This window comes from Vollenhovia emeryi, unplaced genomic scaffold (assembly GCF_000949405.1).
Source record: "Vollenhovia emeryi isolate VEMERY1.0 unplaced genomic scaffold, V.emery_V1.0 DF939145.1, whole genome shotgun sequence".
In the NCBI taxonomy this organism is placed as follows: domain Eukaryota; kingdom Metazoa; phylum Arthropoda; class Insecta; order Hymenoptera; family Formicidae; genus Vollenhovia; species Vollenhovia emeryi.
In genome coordinates, this window is record NW_011967221.1 from 1372027 (window position 1) to 1391067 (window position 19041).

The following is a 19041-nucleotide window of genomic DNA, read 5'->3' on the forward strand; positions in this document are numbered from 1 at the left end:
TACCACACAGCCATAGTGAGCGAGCCCGACCCCCGGCCGAGCCCGCCCGCCCCTAGCCCCCCGTTGACCTTGAATAACCCATAACCAACCCTCCTGATAACGCGAATGAACACTTTATCCCCTCTCCCGGCCACCCGACCCCCGACCCCCCAACCCCCGACCTCCCGACCCATCAACCCCCCAGTTATACACTTGACTTGAGCTGCTACGCGACTACTACATCAGCACTACATCACCCCTAATTTTCTCCCTCATATGATTTGATTGAATCATTTTGTCAATCAACTGAGAAGTAATTGCTATTGTTACTTCTGAAGATGGGAATATTAAGGATGATGATGGCGAAAAACGGCCGATACGACTGCCCCGTAAAATCTGTCCGCTCCGCTGCTTCCGAGAAATTTTAGAGGGAGTTTGTGCTTGAGAGAGAATGAGAAAGATAGAGAGATGCATAAAGAAGGAGAGTAACGGTGAGTGGAAGAAATGCCGAATTCGATTGAATACACATTAATGCATACGTGCTCTGGTGTATACTAAAGACTTGTACACAAAATGTACGATATAAAGGTATGTACGAGAGCTTGCATAAAGGATTCCTTCATTACAGCTCATGTCTTTATGATGTAAATTTACATAAATTTATACACAAATTCGTATAAAGGCATAACTGCTGAGATATTACACCTACGTAGCGCGTAATTTAGTCAGATTGGAGAAAGATACACTTACATACATTTGGTGTGCACTTGTCGGTTTCCGTCATTGGTGTGTATATTCTTATGCACGTAAAATAGTATCATCGATTAAAAACGAGGAGCCACCCTAATGAAAGTTGGAATATAAACTTCAATATTTCTCCAATAATGTTATCTTAAACAATATTTTTACCCATCTTGAAAGGTCTCATTAATAAGTGAGTTTCTCAATCGTAGATTTTTAAGGATTAATTGAGTATATTTAATATTTTATTTGTTTATTATAGATTTCTCAATTCTGGCATAGCTAAAGCATTAATATGTTTAATGTTTATTTATTAGAGTGTTCCAACTAAAAATATGGAATTATATGTCGCCTGTATTGATCGAGACTTACATTGTGTTTTTACGTAAATAAGTTAGGGTGTAATAGACTTTATTTTGCATCAGCGTGCACACGTGCATTCAATCAAATTGGCTAGAGAGAGAGAGAGAGAGAAAGAGAATGCGCGCGTGTGTATATGTATGTTTGTTTGTGTGTGTATGTGTGGGTGGGTGAATGAGTGAGTGTGTGTGCCTTGTGAAAAAGAGAATCTATATGGGTGAAAAAAGCAATGTGAGAGGGCGAAGAAGAGAGTGAGGGAGAGGGAGAGGGGGAGAGAGAGACTGCGTGCGTGTTTGTGTGGGTGTGAGTGAGTGAGTGAGTGAGTGAGTGAGTGAGTGAGTGAGCGAGTGAGCGAGCGAGCGAGCGAGCGAGAGAGAGAGAGAGAGAGAGAGAGAGAGAGAGAGAGAGAGAGAGAGAGAGAGAGAGAGAGAGAGAGAGAGAGAGAGAGAGAGAGAGAGAGAGAAAAGAAATAGCGCACGCGAGAGAGATACAGAAAAAAGGCAAGAAATAGTGAGTAGAAAAGAAAGAAAGGACATAAAAATTGTATACTTGTGCATGTACATGATTTTGCGTTCGCATTTTTTGTATTTGTAGAGTCACACGGGTAAGAGAGTGCATTTTCATGTAATTTGATGTAATTTTTGTGACCAAACCAAATACAGTTGGACAGAGTATAATGATGACGATATGATAAAGACAGTCGGTCTCTCTCGCGATCTTCCGATTCCAATAATTTTATATGGTATTTGTTTGATTTAGGCGCGCTCTCTTTTGCACTCTCTCCTTACGAGAAATATCTAAACTTATCATAAATGAATAATTACTTGGTAAAAATATATTATTAATTAAATAGAAAGAAGAAGAGATGTATTAAGGTTCGATGAAAATGTATTTGGTACAATGATAACAATGTAAATGTATTAGGTTGATTACGACAAAAAAATTGTTCGTTTTTTTCTTACGGCTTATTAAAACAATAAATAATTCTTTTTTATGTAATTCATAATAACGTAATTCTGTCCTGTCTGGTTCCTAATAAAAAATTCTATATAAGACTATGCGAATATTACTTACAAAAATATATTTCTTTTTAAAGACAAATGCTTTTCAAAGAAATTCAGAACTTAAGAAGAATATAAATAGAAAATTTCTGTTGAAAGAAGAAAGAAAAGAAATGAACGAACTTTGATCAATCTAATACATCCATTAATTGTGAAAGTAAGTAATTGGTGTTTGTATAAAGTCACCGATGATTCTATGGAGTCAATAGTACTTGCATTATAAACATAATGAAAATTTAAAGTTTAAAGTATACTTATTGGTGCTTAGCAATCAATGTTTAATTTTAACATTATTAGTACATAATTTTCAAATATACTCATTGATAACCGTTTAAATTCTCAGATCATTAGTGAAAATATTTAATTGTTACATAGATATCGATCATTTTGTTAAATTACATTGATCATATAAAACAAAGATGCGCGTTTCTTACATTTATTACGATGATCGACAAATAATTTACAGAATTATATACGAAATTTTATTGAATATTATTACAAAGTCAATAATTTTGCTACAAAATACCTTTACGCTCCTCAGATATAAAAAAGAAATAATCCACAGTTAATAAATATGAAATGTATCAGGTTGATTAGGACTTAAATTTTTTTCCTGTTTTGCCTTTTACCTTCTTTTTGTTTAATAAAGAAAAGAACGAATCAAGTTTTTGGTCAGCCTAATATAATATGATATATATGATTTTATATGTGTATATATATATAATTTGAATTATTATTTCAATCAACTAATAATAGATATAATTTAGAGGATGATGAGAGAGAAGATGGTGCAAAAAGGCGCGATTGAAACGAACAAATTAGAAAAAAAGACAATTTATGAAATTGAAAGTTCTGATACATAGATGATGATCTTTATGATCACAATCCTAAGAAATAATAGTAATGATAACAATTTGTAATTTGTAATTTGAAATTATATAAAAAATTCAAAGATTTAGTGTGAATGTTAAGCAAATTAAGCAGTTCTTCCTCTTTGTGACATCGAAAGAAAAAAAAGTTTATTCACGATTGTTGTAACAAAAACAAAGTATTGTACACGATATTATGTTTAGCCTATTTGACGTGTAGACCTGATTATTATAGGTGGTACATGTTACTTTCACCAAAATACAGTACTTTCTTCCAATTTTTAACTTCTTAGGTATTAATGAGCAATTCTCTTAATTCTGTAATTAATTCTCTTAAAATTTTATTTATGAAGAAATATCGCATTGTCTTGATTTTCTTTAAAGTCGATTCTTTTAACGTTTTGTGTTATCCTTCACTGTAGATCGCGATGCGTCTTATAATAATATTCCTATCTTTATGTTTATTTTGAATAATTGTATTATATTGAATATTTTACATTTCAATATATTTGCTTAATGAATAAAAAAGGAAAGAAAGAAGAAAGAATTTTTCTTTATACTCTGATTATTTACCCTAATTTTGATAATTAAAACGTAATAATTACGACACGTTTTGGATATTCTTATAGAGTCATACATTAGTTTGTCACACTGTATTTGGGTTTGCATTTATTGTTGCCATTTTCAAAAACTATTCGTAACAAACAACAATTCTCCATGTTATGTTAAGAAATTTGGAGATTTTTGAGAAACAAGTCTTTGTTTGGTAAAGGTTGTAAGTTTTTAAGCCAAATCGTATTGAGGCAGAAAATGTAGCTGTTATGTAAGATACATCTTATTTGAAATTGCGAAAATGCTGCGTAAATACAAGAGCGCGATCAAGGCATTACAACAATCCAGTCTCTGCGTTAATAATAAGAAATAAATAACAATGAAACTTGAAGAAATACAAAAATAACAAAGAATTAAAACAGCAGGAGAAAATATATTGAATTGCGCAAGTTCTTGTTATCAGATAAAAATAAAATTTTGATAAGAATTGCGTAAGAACTGTGAAGAAAAGATACATTTTGTATCCTGATATTTCAGATATCTCCGTTATAAATGATACTATACTTTAAAGGACTGAAAAAAGGAATTAAATTTTTAATTCATTTAAGTCATTTTTAAATTACATTTTCTCTAATTTACTTAAATAAATTTGTTGATAAATGCCTTGATCTTCTAGAACGATGATTTTTTTTATCGCGATTGAAAATTATATTGTTATGATTAGTTAATCATCAACAATTGGCATAATTTCCTGTAATAGAAAAGTTTTTGTCGAAATAGAAATAATTTGTATTTTCAGAACAAGTATATAAGAATAACCGTTTTTTGATAAGTAAGTTTGATTTACTGTGAGTGTGATTGATAAGAAATTGCGATAAAAGTAAGAAAGTGAGAGAGAGAAAGAGAATGTTGAAAGGAGGCAGAGAGGGAAAGGGAGGGAGAGGAAGAGAGAGAAAGAGAGAGAGAGAGAGAGAGAGAGAGAGCGAGAGAGAGAGAGAGAGAGAGAGCGCATTCAAAAATCAGTTTTATTAATTAATAATTATAAAACGATTATTGTGTATGAAGTAAAGCAATTGCGATGTGTTATGAACACTTGAATATAATGGAGATGATACATTATTAAGAAAAAAATGAGAATTTTCTCAGAAAAATTATGAAAATTATAATATGGTGATAATAATAATTGAATACAAAAAATAATGGAGACAATCTATTTTACAGAGACATATATCTCTATTCGGCTTTTTATTTTTATAATTTTTTTAGTTCTGGCCTTAATTTATCATAAGGTTCCTATTATTATAAAATTAAATTGCAAACAAACAATCTTAAACAAATTACAACATTGGGATTATCAAATTGCTTTAAAATGTTATCAATTTTGCCAGAAATATTACAGGCAATTTTTGTTTTCAATTTTCAGCGGCTGATATGTCAGGATAAAAGAGATAATCTTCGTTATTTAACCCATTAACGGCCCATTTTTGTAAAAAACATTTTTATTTATAATAAAAATGTTATTTTTTATTAATATAATGGTAGTAAAAGAAGAAGAATAAACTTGTAAATTCCAAAAATTATTTGATTTTAAATAACATTATTTCTACTTAAATAATTTCTTAATAATTTCAGTGTTTTGTTTTCAAATATAAAAATAGTCTGGAAAATATTTTAAATTATATTTATTAAATTAAAAATGTTTTAATGTTATTTTGCAGATGATTATTATTCAATAATTTGGAAACATTAATTTCTCGATTTTTCAAAAATAACGATTTGGATTTAATCAAGATTTTTGACATTCGATTATTTGTAATCCATATATCGTAATTTTTATTTTAGTTTAAAGAATATAAAAATCTCAGAATTTTTTGTATTAGTTTCTAAAAATTTCTTATATGAGAAAAAGTTCCTTTTTATTAACTATTATAATTTATTATAATTTATTTATAAAATTAGATTCTCTATATAATATAAGTGGCCTTTACTGGGTTAAAAGTACTCCGAGTAAGAAGAAAGAAAAAGACTAGACTGAGTTTGGTATTCGTGGAAGCCTCCAGGATGCAACATGCACACTTCCGCGATCAAGCCTTTGCTTCTCCGAGCGAGAAAACGCAAAAAAAAAATCATTCCAATTTCGACTTTAGGTAGAAATTCGATGTAGTCTCGGATATACATACATATATATATATATCTGTGTACATATACATACATATATATATATTGTGTGTATTCATATATCCACATGCATGCATACATACCTACATACATACAAGTGTGTGTGTGTGTGCGTGTCGCGTGTGCGCGCGCGCGCGCGTATGTGTGTGTGTGCATATACATATATGTATGAGATAGAAATGCAAACAAGAAAGAGAAAGGACTAACATGAAGTGACAAAGTTAGAAAGAAAAATTAAAAAGAGAGAAAGAAAAACGGAATATACAAAGCATCACACAAATACACTTTCATACATACGCATAGAACGCGCGACAGAGATTGTACACACATTCTTGAATAGAATACGTGCATAAAATACATAAGAAATACACGAGATACGTTTACTGCACGACAAAATGGTCCTGAATTAAAAGCCTAGTGCTTTTTAAGATACAGAAAGGAAGAAAAACATGCAGAACCAACTCGTCTTGGCGTAGTCGTATCCTCCTAACGTAGAGAAACATTATACATATTTTTTTTGCAAGAATATTATTACTTATAAATATGCGTTATTATATATAAATATATGTATACCCATATATATATGTATATTTATATATGTATAATGACATATTTCTAAGTATATATACATATATATAGAAAGAATGAGAGTGAGTGAAAATGAGTGAAAGGGAGAGAGAAAGAGAGAGACAGAGAGAGAGAGAGAGAGAAGCTATTCTACTTGAGAAAAACTACGGAGAGAATTGTTCTCATTTATATATAATTTCAATTGAGAGAAGATTATTTTAAATTGACGCCAGAGAGGATTATTCGAAGTATTTCTTTCCCTAAGAAAGAGAAAGATGAAGCAAGAAATAATCCTTGATATTACAGAATTATAAATGAGCGAGAGCGAACGAACGAGAGAGATAATAAGATAAATTGCTTTTAATTAATAACCCGTTTTTTTTTAATTAATGAGTTTTTCTCGTGCGAATATACTTGTATAGATAGAAGATTATTCTGTAATATTCATTCTTTTTTTTTCTATTTTGTTTTATTTCATTTTTCGTTCTTCGACGAGAGAAAACCAACAGCACCAAGATCACGCGTCTTTATTCATTGCGGTTATAAACTAAATAGAAAAACTATATATAAATAAAAGAGAAGCAAACCACAACAACACTATAAGAAAGAGTCACTTGATACACTCGATGATAGAATAATTAATTGAGAAGGTGATGTCGAGATAAACGAGCAACATTATTATTATAATTAATAATAATTATAATAAATACAATATTTGTACAATAATATCGGCGGAGTTTTGTTTTGTGATGTGCCATATTGGATATGTTGCACATTCGACTCTATTGTTCATCCCAATTCATACGCATCCTAATCTGATCGATATGTATGTAAAATTGAGTGTACGTATGTACTACAGACATAATATATTTAGGCGGAGCATTGCGCAGTGGGGGTAGAGGTTCACGTAGAAAAGGACAAACTCTGTTTTCTGCTATTTCGTTCTCTCTCGCTTGCATCCGACCGAGAGAGAACGTAATGGCACAAAACAAAGTTTGTCCTTTTCAACGTAAACCTCTACCACCACTGCTCTAGATATGTTATGTCTATGGTACGTGCAAGCCTATTATTATTGAAACATATAGGTCAGAAGCGATTTTTTTTATTAACGACAGAATATATAATATCACTGCCGGGTTTGATTTGTGAAATCGTGTAATGTTTCCTATCGATTTGTGAGGCGAGTGGAAAGAAATAATGCTTATAAAAAAAAAACACGAAAAGGATAATGTTTGTAAAACAAAAATATTTTTTTCTATTTATACGAGGCGCGTTTTAAAAGGACTAATCCCTCCCAATCATTAAAAAGTTAATTAAAATAAAAATATTGTATTCAATTGTGAAAGGACATTTACATTCCTATACTTTTCTACATGGTCACGGTTTTTTTTTTAAATACTTACTATTGGGGCATCAGTTTTTTATGCTCTCTATGAAGCAGAGGTCTATTACTTGGGAATTCAACCAATTTAGCACGGCTGTTTTTAGCTTCTCACTCGTTTAAAACGAAGAAGAACGAAGGTGCTTCTTATTTCGATGAAAAATTATTTCAGATCGTTTTAGCACACTTAAACAATTATCCGAAAATTATCTCTTTCCCTGATTGAAACAACAGTAAAATGAATGTGACTCGAAGCTTAGTCATGCAGCTTGGAGTAGGTTTGACTAGGTTTCGGCTCACTTTCATTTTTACTGCTGTTTATTAATTGTCAAGGGAAGAAGAATTTTCGGACAATTTAATACACGTACTGATGCCATTTAAAGTGTTTCTTTTTATTTTTCTCTTTATTTAAAAATGGCACGCAAAAATTCTCAGGATATCATTTAGCACCTCTAACGTTACATTCCAATATGGAGGAATGCCGCAGCAAGTATCCTAGAGCTTTAAGTTTCCACTGAAAGTATTGAGTCTTTTACATTGTGTAGACTGCCGAGGATGGACACGCATTGCCATGAAACCGACTTTCATTATCAACAAACCTCATTTTCCTTCATCTTTTAGTCATAAAAGAAATTTAAAAATCAGCAATGCTGCAGAATTGACTGAACTCCCGAGTGGCAAATTTTTATATGGAAAAAATAGTGCTCTAATATGAAAAATATTTGAAAAAAGAACAAGTGCGTACTTTTTATCAGTAAACTTTTTCCATTTTAGTTTTTAATGATCGACTAATTCTTATTTTTTAATTATGCCTCGTAATAGATAGAAGTAAAATGAAAACTGAATAAAAGTCCAAAAGTATTCGATTAATTTTAAAATGTACCTTTGTTAAAAATTTATAATATTAAAAATAGTAAAATATTGGTATCGGATGCATAATATTATTTAATATCTATAACATGGCTATCGATCAGATCAAAGGATTTTATGGAATATTTCATTGCGACTTTACATTTTGAGGTTCGGAGTCGATATAAATTTCCTAAAGTTGTTTACTTACAAAAACATACAACTTTTCTGCATAATTTATGGTATAATTTACGTTGTAATAATTTTTCGTTACAATTTAATTATAAAATAATACAGTTTACACTGATTTCCGTCATAATGTATAATATGTAACTTTATGAATTCAGATTTCTTGATGTCGTGGAGATGCAAAAGATATTCATGATTTATTCACGTCGATTTCGCGTATTCATTAAATTAATTGATTACACCAATATTGAAACTTCTTTTTTGATTTAATCATACTGGTATTAAGTAAACATTATGTATTGGAAGTCGCGCTATGCTTTACTTTTCTGGCGAGTTTGTTCCTAATCGAATCACAGGTATTCGACAGCATCTGGGCAATGAATGTGCAGCACTACTGTCGTCGATCATCGTCATCGCGGATTGTACTGGTGCAGACGGATTGTGTCACGTCAGGGAACCGCCGTGGACTCTCATGTGCCTATTGAGATTACCGCTCTGACTGAATCTAAGCAGACATAGCTTACACTGATACGGTTTCTCGCCGGAGTGTATACGTAAATGCTTAGTAAGCGTTGAACTGTCGGAGAACGCTTTCTTACAGAATCGACATCTGAAAAAGGGAGAATGAAGAAAAGGATTAGTGATTCAACATAATTTAAGAATGGTTTATCTCACAATAACGTGAAATAACAAGATATGTAATAATTAAAACAACATTGCAAATAAATGGGTCAAAGATTTAAAAAGAAGATTAGTCCAAGAAGAATTATGTTAAATTGCATAGAGGAAAGTCCCTTATTATGAGATAGCAGGGTTTTTACTAAATTAATAGACACATTGAAAACCTGCTCTCGTATTAGAAGTCTATCTTGTAATAAGGGACTTTATATAAATTAAATTGATATGTATGTATGTTGCGTATTTTGCATTTAGTTCTTGGACAGTTTCGCAAGCGACGCAAACAAGGTATAGGCCTGACTTCTTACACTGAATCGCAGACTCTTGGAAGGAATGCAGAATAAATCGTCGCGTACATTAATTTAATCTATACTTAGATTTACTAGTCATGTTTATCAATATTTATCAATTGCGAGCAACGTCTGAGAGAATTGGTATCGGAGCGAAAGGTGATTAACGAGAACGATCTCGGAAATTCCTGAAGTGTTGGTTAAGATCGGTAAGTCATCAATAGCGATATCTCGGAGAATAGTCGAATTTTCATAATAATAAACGGAAGATTAGAGTCAACTGTTATACTGGGATAATACGATACAGCTAAATTAAGATGATAAAACAAAATGAAAAAGTATATATGCACAGTGACGACCAAAATTATATCACCTTTAGGTTTTCCGAGCATAACTTTCGTTGAAGTGCATCGAATGTACTCAATTTTACAGTAGATACCTGGTAACAGGTGTATCTTGTACACGAAGAATAATCAAATTTGACAAAATGCACCATAATTTCCGAATTTTTCATGTATACTGTAAAACTAGTTATGCTCCATAAATCGAGAGATGATATCATTTTGGTCGGTATTGTATATGTATATATGTATACAAGAGATTGAATATTATCAAGGGACACGGTAGTGTCTCGCGCCAAGTATAAGCGTACCGAATACCGCGCGCATGTTATACATGTAGTAATTGTAATTGACATAAAATTTCAAAAATCTGCTATTAGTTTAAGAATTCTTACAATACGTCAGGACATAATATTATTAGAAATAATTATTAGCGGTTTTGCATTTCACCGCGCACATTTGATAACATAAATTATTAAAATATAAAAATTATTTGATCAATAATCTAGAGCTTGATCTATTTTTTATCGAATGGACAATAATACATTCCGATTAAATGGTATACGCAGCTTGAGGAATTCTCTTAAAGTAGGATAACACAACAAAAGAGGTATGTCGTATATTTTATCAATCTGTTATCAACCACGAGTGGTGACATTAAAAATATTGCTTTATCTTGATGCATAACATAAGAAAATTCATTAATTTCTTTTTATTTTGATATAGTTACAGAATGAGAAAACAGGAGCCACAAATTGTATAGAGAATTAAAATTTATTCGTACTATAATGATTAATTGCAGTTATGAATTGTCAATTGAAATTATTTGCCACTTATTACTAGCCAAAAACATAAATAACCTGAATAACTGATATCGCTCAGATTGCCAGGGCTCAAGAATTAATATCGGTTTATTTTTCAGTTGCTTTTGAAAAATAGATTTAGATACAAACCTGTAGGGTCGTTCACCCGAGTGTGTCCTCATATGCGTGGTTACTGAGCTGCTTTGCGAAAATCTCCTGTCACACACTGGACAACGAAAAGGTTTTTCACCGGAGTGCGTCCTCGCGTGTGCGGTCAGATTCGCCGCTTGGCTAAATGCCTTTGAGCACGCGTGACACCTTTTCAAAAGATAATAAATTATTATTAACGAAATTATATTTTTCTCGTTAGATAGGACACTAATCTTGGTTCTGGTTTCCGAGATTTTCATATAAAGTTTAAATAAAAGTTTATTAAAAATCCACTAGAAAATCTTGTCTGAAACTAAAAGAAAATTCTTTTATATGTTAGGAAAAAGAAATTAAATATTTTTTTATTTTCATACAAGTGCACCCTCTCTAAAATCAAAATAGAAAAGTGTATGATATTTTTTACTACAATACTATTACTATTGCTATTAATACAATGTTATTACTATCACTAGGATAGTTTTCTTTTAAAAGAAACAAATAAAATAAAACAGAACAGGATAAGTAAATAGATAAATAAAGTTCTCTCTTTCGTCCTTTTTTAAAAAATCCAACAAATTCTGCACCTTTTTCCTCGACAATATATTTAGAGGTACCGACCTGAACGGCTTCTCTCCAGAGTGAGTACGCAGGTGAGTTTTGAGAGTACTAGGTCTGGCATACGATTTGCCGCATATCCTGCACAGATTGGGTCTACCATTATCATCGGAGGTGATGCCGCTCGCGGTCGGACCCGTGGTATTTACACAGGTTGCGTGTTCACCCCCAAGCTGCAGTCGGCCACCACTATGATGCGGCTGGGGGTGGGAATGGGGATGACCGATCAGACCGCTATTGGCCGGCGCGCCCTGATTCACCCTTGCGGTCGTTTGCGCCGCCACCTCCACCGGATTGCCGTACTGCGGGGCGGGACTTAGGAGAGGTTCCACGCCCCACGGTGACGAATAACTTTGTTCGTATCTAAAAACACACGCACACATACATACGAAGATAAAGATACAGACGTATAACAGAAGAGCAGAGATAGGATCAAATAACTGCAGTTCGTAGGAAAGATGCAGTGAACAAGATGGCGGTTATTGTTGGGAGATGAACGTGCACAATTAGTTGAAATAGTTTCAGAGATAATATTACGATGTAAGGATGAAAATTCTGAGACGAGCACAATTTTTAGTAGTTTCTTTTTATGTTGTTGAAAACACATTATCTGCTCACCAAACAATTTTTCATACAAAAACACATAAATATACAGGGTGTTGAAGAAAATGTACCAAATTTTAGGAATATGCAGCCCTCGTGAAAACAAGCCAAAAAGTTTGAATAAACATCCCAAAAATATTTTGTTTCTGAGTTATAAAGTGTTATCTGTTATATTAAATAAAAAGTAAATTTAATTTACAGTAGATGTTCGATGCACATAGTTCGACACGCTTTTCTTATTGAAGATCGAACAGATTTAAAGATTCCAGACGTGTTTCACATTTTTTGACAACGAACGAAGAATATAGACCGGTTCCACCATTTCCGATTAATTTAATCAGTCGATTAAATTTCAGTGTTCCATTGGAATTAACCAATCGCATTTATTGCACACAGAATTGACCACTCACGGTTGACACTTAATCGGCCGATTAAATAAATCGGAGATGGTGGAACCGAGCCTATATCGAATACTTTATAGCTCAGAAATCAAAGATATTTGGAATAATGTTTATTAAAACTTTTTGGTTTCTTTTCACGAGTGCTACATTTTCCTAAAATTTACCATATTTTTGCAACGCCCTGTATATAAAATGTGTTTATACATGTTTTCTTTTTCTTGTATTATTCATATCTCTATACATAGAAAAAGAATAGTAAGAAGACTAATCGATAATTAACAGGGACAATAACTTCTACAAAAATAAAATTGCCGTTACAATATTTTATATTGTATTATCACATATGTATAATTATATTTTACATGTTTTACATTATGTTACTTTACATTAAATTTTTATGATTATATATGTATACATATATGGGCAATTCTTTCTTCTTTCAGATTTCGCTTTTTTTTAAATGAAAAATGCGAAAATTCTTTTTAATTCTTATTATTTTTATATGAACAGAGATTGTAAAAGGAAGGCAAACAAACATGAATTTACATTTTACGTATAATCATATACGTGACGTGGCAAAAAGAAAAATATTTATGTTTTCGTATGAAGAATGTTTGCCGAGTGATATAATTGTATGTTGCAAAATTGGTTGCTAATAATTGGGATAACATTCGTAATAAATAGGTGAATAATAGACCAAGAAACTTGTTTTGGTTGATTTTGATAAGAAAAGGAAGGCAAATTCTTACCCGGAGTGCATATTCATGTTCATGGTCATGTTCATCGATACGTTGACGGACATGGCGGCGGCTGCAGAACCATAATGACCCGGACCTGGAACCGACGGGCCCAGATTCTGCACGTAATCCTGCGAGTAATGATGAGCGGCGGCGGAGCCGGCGCCAGTGGTGTAATAGCCGGCCGTCGGACTTCCGGGATGCACCACCGCGTGTTTCAGGGATAAAAGAACGTCGGCAACGCCCTCGCCGTTTGCACCGTTGCTCGTCCTTGGCACGCATTCACCCCGTGAGCAGCCCCAGCTGGAAAAAGTTTTAAATTTTGTGGGTTCCGTTGAAACGTCGAATTCGTGGGTCAATAAAGTAATTGCAGAAAAGAGAAAAACTAAATGTATAGCGTGTATTCAGATATATGTACACACACAAAAATATATATTTTTTCAATTAATTTTAATTAAAGTTTACAAAAGTTTGTTTGATTAATTAAGTAGAACTCGACAGATTAACGTTAAGTGGAATTAAATATGAATAAAACACGGTTCTTCAAGTATTATTTCAAGTACAAAGTCCAAGATAACATTCAAAGTACAGAAGAGACAAGATACTAAAAAGAAAAGAGAAAGAGATGAGGGAGAGAAGAGGAAAGAAAATTGACTTAATAACTAACTTGTACGTTCCTGAACACGGGCTGAACAATCCTGGCGGCAAGGGGTCCAAGTCCAACGGGGGTAGAGGGAAACCTGCCATGTCGTCAACCCAAAAGCTACCGCCGAACTCGTTCACGGCCTGACCAGAAGTTGGAAGTTGCTGGCCCTGGTCAGCGCCAATATCTGTCGGCGAACTCTGCAGGTCCTGCAAGCGTAGCGTGCCCTGCAGAGCAGCGCCGAGAACGGCTGCCTCCTCGTTCTGATTGTCGGTTGAGAGAGCGTCGTCACTCGAAAGCACCCCTAGAGATCCAGAGCAGAGGCTAGATGAGATAGTCGCCTCGATGCTATCTACGGAACCTATGGATTAAGGAAACACATAGATTTACTGAAGAATAATCTTCGCTGATTCAAGATATTCGAAGCAGCTTAAAAAGATCAAATCTGTTCTAACGATATCTTTCAATTGTATCAAAATTCATCAAATAATTGAAATCTAATTCAATATGTTGTTCGTCAAAAATATTCTTGTAATAATAATAAAAATAATAGTTATAGAATATATGTACATTTATATGAAATATATAACAATAAAGTTATTACGAACATTGTAATAAATAAACATCTGTTGAAATTAGAGAATCATTGATACTCTTTGCGATAGATTATCTTTATATCACGACATAGAAGTGCGTTGAAGTGAATTTCATGTTGCGAAAAGGCTTAAAAATAAAAAGTTTTAATTGGATTATTCTTAATGTTGACAATTATCTTACCAGCACTTGCGATACTGTTTTGCTACACAGACGTTGTTACTGAAGTAATTAAAAGTTATTATCGCGTCGCCACAAAAGGAGTGCACAGTGATACAAATTGGCTATTTTTCCACGAATCTGCTATAATTTGAGAAATTACAAATATCTTGCAGAAACGAACACATACTATCGCAGGAGTTACTTTAACTGTGTAACTCGATTATTGGAGAACATTTATGAGAGCATATTTTGTAGATGCAGAATTGTTCTTGTAAAATTGAACTGATACTTTTGGAATCTGGCAATGACTCGATAATCAGATTAGCCGTCATTGTTCACACTTTTAAAACTATTATTGGGATTGAGTCGATTCAGAAGTACCGTAACTACGCCCAGAAAATTTCGCTGCACTACGCAACTATCACCCGCGCCTATCGCCTTTGCGATCGTTTCCGCGCTCGTCCTCGCGAGTATCCTTGTAATCGTCGTTGCGTGGCACGCAGGATTTCAGGTCTCACCTGTGCCGAGGGTATACGGCGGTTCGGAGGTGTTAACCGAGTGATGATTCTGCAGAAACTCCATCTCTGCGAAATTCTCGACGATGGCCTATCCCCCGGATGCACACCACTGCGCCCACCCACTCCTCTTCGCAACCCTCGTCTCCTCTCCCTATGGAAACGCGCTAGCGCTGGTCCAGCCCTCTCTGGTCGTCCCGGTAACGGCGCGCAGCTTTACCGCGAGCCGCCACTCGCCATCAATGCTGTTTTTTGCAATAATAAAGTAAATGTAGAAGTGGTGAAAAGGTATTTTAATTGTTTCGTTACGCGCGATCAATTTTATTACACACATAGTGCGAAATAGAAGGGTTCGTGAATCGATACAATGGGAAATTAAGCATTTTCAGTAGAAAATTAGCGTATCTTTCGATATAAATTTGACTTTCCTGTTAAACGGGAATATTTATTTCGTTGTCACAAAATCACCGAGATTTATCCAATTGTTAAATTCGTTGGTGGAAAAATGAGAAAGGAATACATTTGGATAGGTGAGTTAAAATAGAATGAAACATCTCTAATCTTTCATTTGGTTTGAAAATATAAGTTGAGGAGAGATTAAAATCAATTATTTAACTATAGAAATAGTTGAAGCTTTCGATAAATTTTTATGATATAACGGTGAATGGTGAAAGAATATTAAGATTTTTATCCTAACCGAAAATGTTAATTTTGTTGTAGTTTCGCCATCACAAGAAAAGGACATATAAATGAAACAATCGAGATTGCGCACATATACCTTCTGAAAGAAAATAAATTTTTAATTTAAAATAAAAATATGAGAGACCTCTCTCTTGTGTCAATATCTTATTTTTATATAAAAGTTTTGCATTTAATCTACTAATTTTATATTTAATTACTCATAATAAACACATTTTGCACTAATTCTGTTAAAGATGAAAGTAGTGAATTTAAATTTTACAGAAACTTATAGAACGAATTATGCATATCATTTTTTTAACATTATTAATTTCTTTATTAATCATAAACATTAAATAAAGGAAATTAGATATTCCGTTTTACAGCACTGGCAAAAAGTGTCAAAAATATTATACGTAACGAGTGATATATTTAGTGTATTTAAATTTTCATGAGGAAAGATTTCTGTTTCTGTATAAGACAATATTTTAAAGTTTCGCATGATTTATTTGATCAAATTGCTTTTTATACGTGATTGAGTCGTGCACAATAATTATACTCGACAAGTATATTGCTAACGCTGGACCGGGATGTGACTGCAAAGATCGGCCAGATGAATCAATGAATGACTTTTTATGAATGACCGAATGAAGAAGGAAAATGCACGTGCATACGGCTCGCCACGCGCGTATAGACGTACCTTTATGGCTTGGAAGACCTGCCAGTCCCGGTTAGAGGCTTCTGCAGAAAACCTGTCGTCGGATATTCCCATTCACAGATCCGTGATACCTGCATCTTCTTATATGATCTTTACACCCGGTAGTTCTTGCCAAGAATCTTTATCTTGTTACAGCTAATGGTGCGATCTTAAGTTTTTTTGAAGTCACTTTTGTTTTCACGTCTAGCATAGATCTTTCAAAATTGAATCGAATTGAAGCGAATCACGTCACTTCAATGACCACGATGTAACGACACTTGATAAGAAAAGAAGTTCTCATTTATCTCGTCAATCGGAATTTTTAGTCTACACTATATCTTCGTAATTTTATTGGTCAAATTTAGGGTTGGGAAGTAACTCGTTACTTTTTTTTTTAGTAACTCTAACTTAACTTCGTTACTTTCTCTCCATCTGTAACTGTAACTTAGCTCAGTTGCATTTTTTCGATAACTAATTTAATGTATAGTTACATTAATAGTTTACTTTATATATATTTTAAACCCCCACAGATTGCCTTGCATTTGCACATAAACGCCTTTATCGACACTCTACAATTGAAATGCAGATTTGATATTTTTATTTTCATTGCAAGGAAGTAACTGCAAAGTAACGATTCGTTACTTTTTGAGTAATTGTAACTGTAACGCGTTACTTTTCATAATTGGTAACTTGTAACTGTAACTAGTTACATTTTTAGCGGACAAACTGCAACTAGATACTTTTATAAAGTAACTTTCCCAACCCTAGTCAAATTTCTTCAAATCCAAATTTTCTCCTTGCGTCGCTACGATATCCTTTCGTAATGTTTCAATTTTTTACATTTTTTATTTTATATCTTTTATGTACATTACACATACACGCATGTTAAGTCTCACACATACAATTTTCCATTCTATTTTAATTTTTGAAATTTTGTTACGTATTATGTTATAATATTCGACGCTTTACAACGAAATATATTTCACTTTTAGCGATATTTGTTCTTTACACGAATATTCTGAACATCTTTGTGACATTCTCTTACAAAATAAAAAATCTAGAGATAGGAACCGAAATATTATTGTATTTAAAATTGTATTTTAGGTTCAATTACAGATTAAATTAATTATATTTCGTATTACGCAGCTCGGAGTATTCTTTTCTATTGTTGATTATTTGTTTACTTCACAAACTTTTTAAAGTTTTTTATATTTTCCTGAACACAGCTTTGATCTGATCCTGGACATAATCTTACGTTTTACACTTCTGGCGAACACTTCACTATTGCAGTTATTTTCAAACTACGATTGTTTTCCAATGAGTTAGATTACTAAATTATTTTCAAGAAATGATTTGACTAAACTGATAACGACTAATGAGATTCAGACGTTGTAGAAAATCCTCCACTTTAAACCGTCTTAAAGAGTACTTTCGATTCAACTTTAAGCAGCTAAACTTCAACACAACTTTTGGGCGTGCGACTCTTGGAGACACTGCCATGCTGGCGGGATGGCATGTCAATGTCTCTTGGCTAACTAGTGATCTACCACCTATCCGCCACCCACTCTCTCACCCCTTAAAGCGGCTCACTGACTACGTACGTACCATCCGACCCCACTCCACTACTCACTATCCCTTTTTTCCCTCCCATCTCTGTCTTGGTCTCCCTTTCTCCTCTCTCTCGTTTCTTCTTTCACCAACTGAAACTGCACTACATATCGTCAGATATCCCTCCTTGCGTAAGAGCGACGTGCAAAGTGGTGAAACATCACAGCTGAAAAAAATATCACTAGTCTAGTCAAAAACAAAATAAATAATAATTATTAGAAAAGTTATTAAAAGAGAACGAAACATATGTCAGGAAAGAATATGGACCGATCAAGTATTATATTAGAAATAACAAGAGACTTTCTCTTTTCTTCTTCTTCTTCAACGAGGACGAATCCGCATTAATATCTTATTAGAAATGAAATTATGTTTATACTCATATCCAGCAGATAATATTGTTACATTTGATCAAGTCGCAGCTGCTGTCGAATAACGTGTATTGTGTGATGTTGACATACATATGTCGGCAACATGGGATATATTAGATCGTTCGGCGATCGTCGATGATCTTCGCGTTACGGTTATACAGATGATGTATATCTTAGTTGGCTGGATGGAAGGGAGGTATTATATTTTCTCTAGATACCATTACCGCGCGCCGATCACGGTGGTCCTCCTCTTTGATACCCTTCTCGAGATCACCGGCTTGTAATGCCTTCCTTTTCGTGGATATTGACCAGTCAACGGTGAACTCGACCGCGGGTTCTCCGCGTCACTTTCCTCAAGGATTCGTTACTTCAACAACAATTTCGCACCTTACAATTAGATATAAATTTAGAGATAATATTCCCTATCAATTT

General features: G+C 33.4%; 2 protein-coding genes across 3 annotated transcripts in view; one reads left to right on the plus strand and one right to left on the minus strand.

Annotated features, from left to right (window-relative positions):
- LOC105566321 (C-terminal-binding protein) overlaps positions 1–5104 on the plus strand; it is a 44928-nt gene extending 39824 nt beyond the window's left edge. The window contains exon 8 of the mRNA XM_012020235.1: positions 4986–5104. Within this exon, the coding sequence (XP_011875625.1) occupies positions 4986–4992 (7 nt within the window). The 3' untranslated portion in view covers positions 4993–5104. The remainder of the gene's footprint in view (positions 1–4985) is intronic.
- A 1207-nt stretch (positions 5105–6311) lies between these two features.
- Positions 6312–18128, minus strand: LOC105566324 (protein glass-like). 2 transcript variants are annotated; one of them, XM_012020238.1, is made up of 8 exons: positions 17889–18128; positions 16637–16910; positions 15262–15503; positions 14012–14348; positions 13357–13647; positions 11607–11966; positions 10989–11156; positions 6312–9336 (listed from the first exon to the last, which is right to left on the minus strand). In XM_012020238.1, the coding sequence occupies exons 3-8, from the start codon at positions 15323–15325 to the stop codon at positions 9171–9173; spliced, it is 1386 nt and encodes a 461-aa protein (XP_011875628.1). In that variant the 5' UTR covers positions 15326–15503; positions 16637–16910; positions 17889–18128; the 3' UTR covers positions 6312–9170. The 2 variants fall into 2 exon arrangements, with proteins under 2 accessions (XP_011875628.1, XP_011875629.1); XM_012020239.1 differs by having other exon boundaries at positions 16637–16837; positions 17889–17918.
- Between the last annotated feature and the right edge of the window lie 913 nt (positions 18129–19041).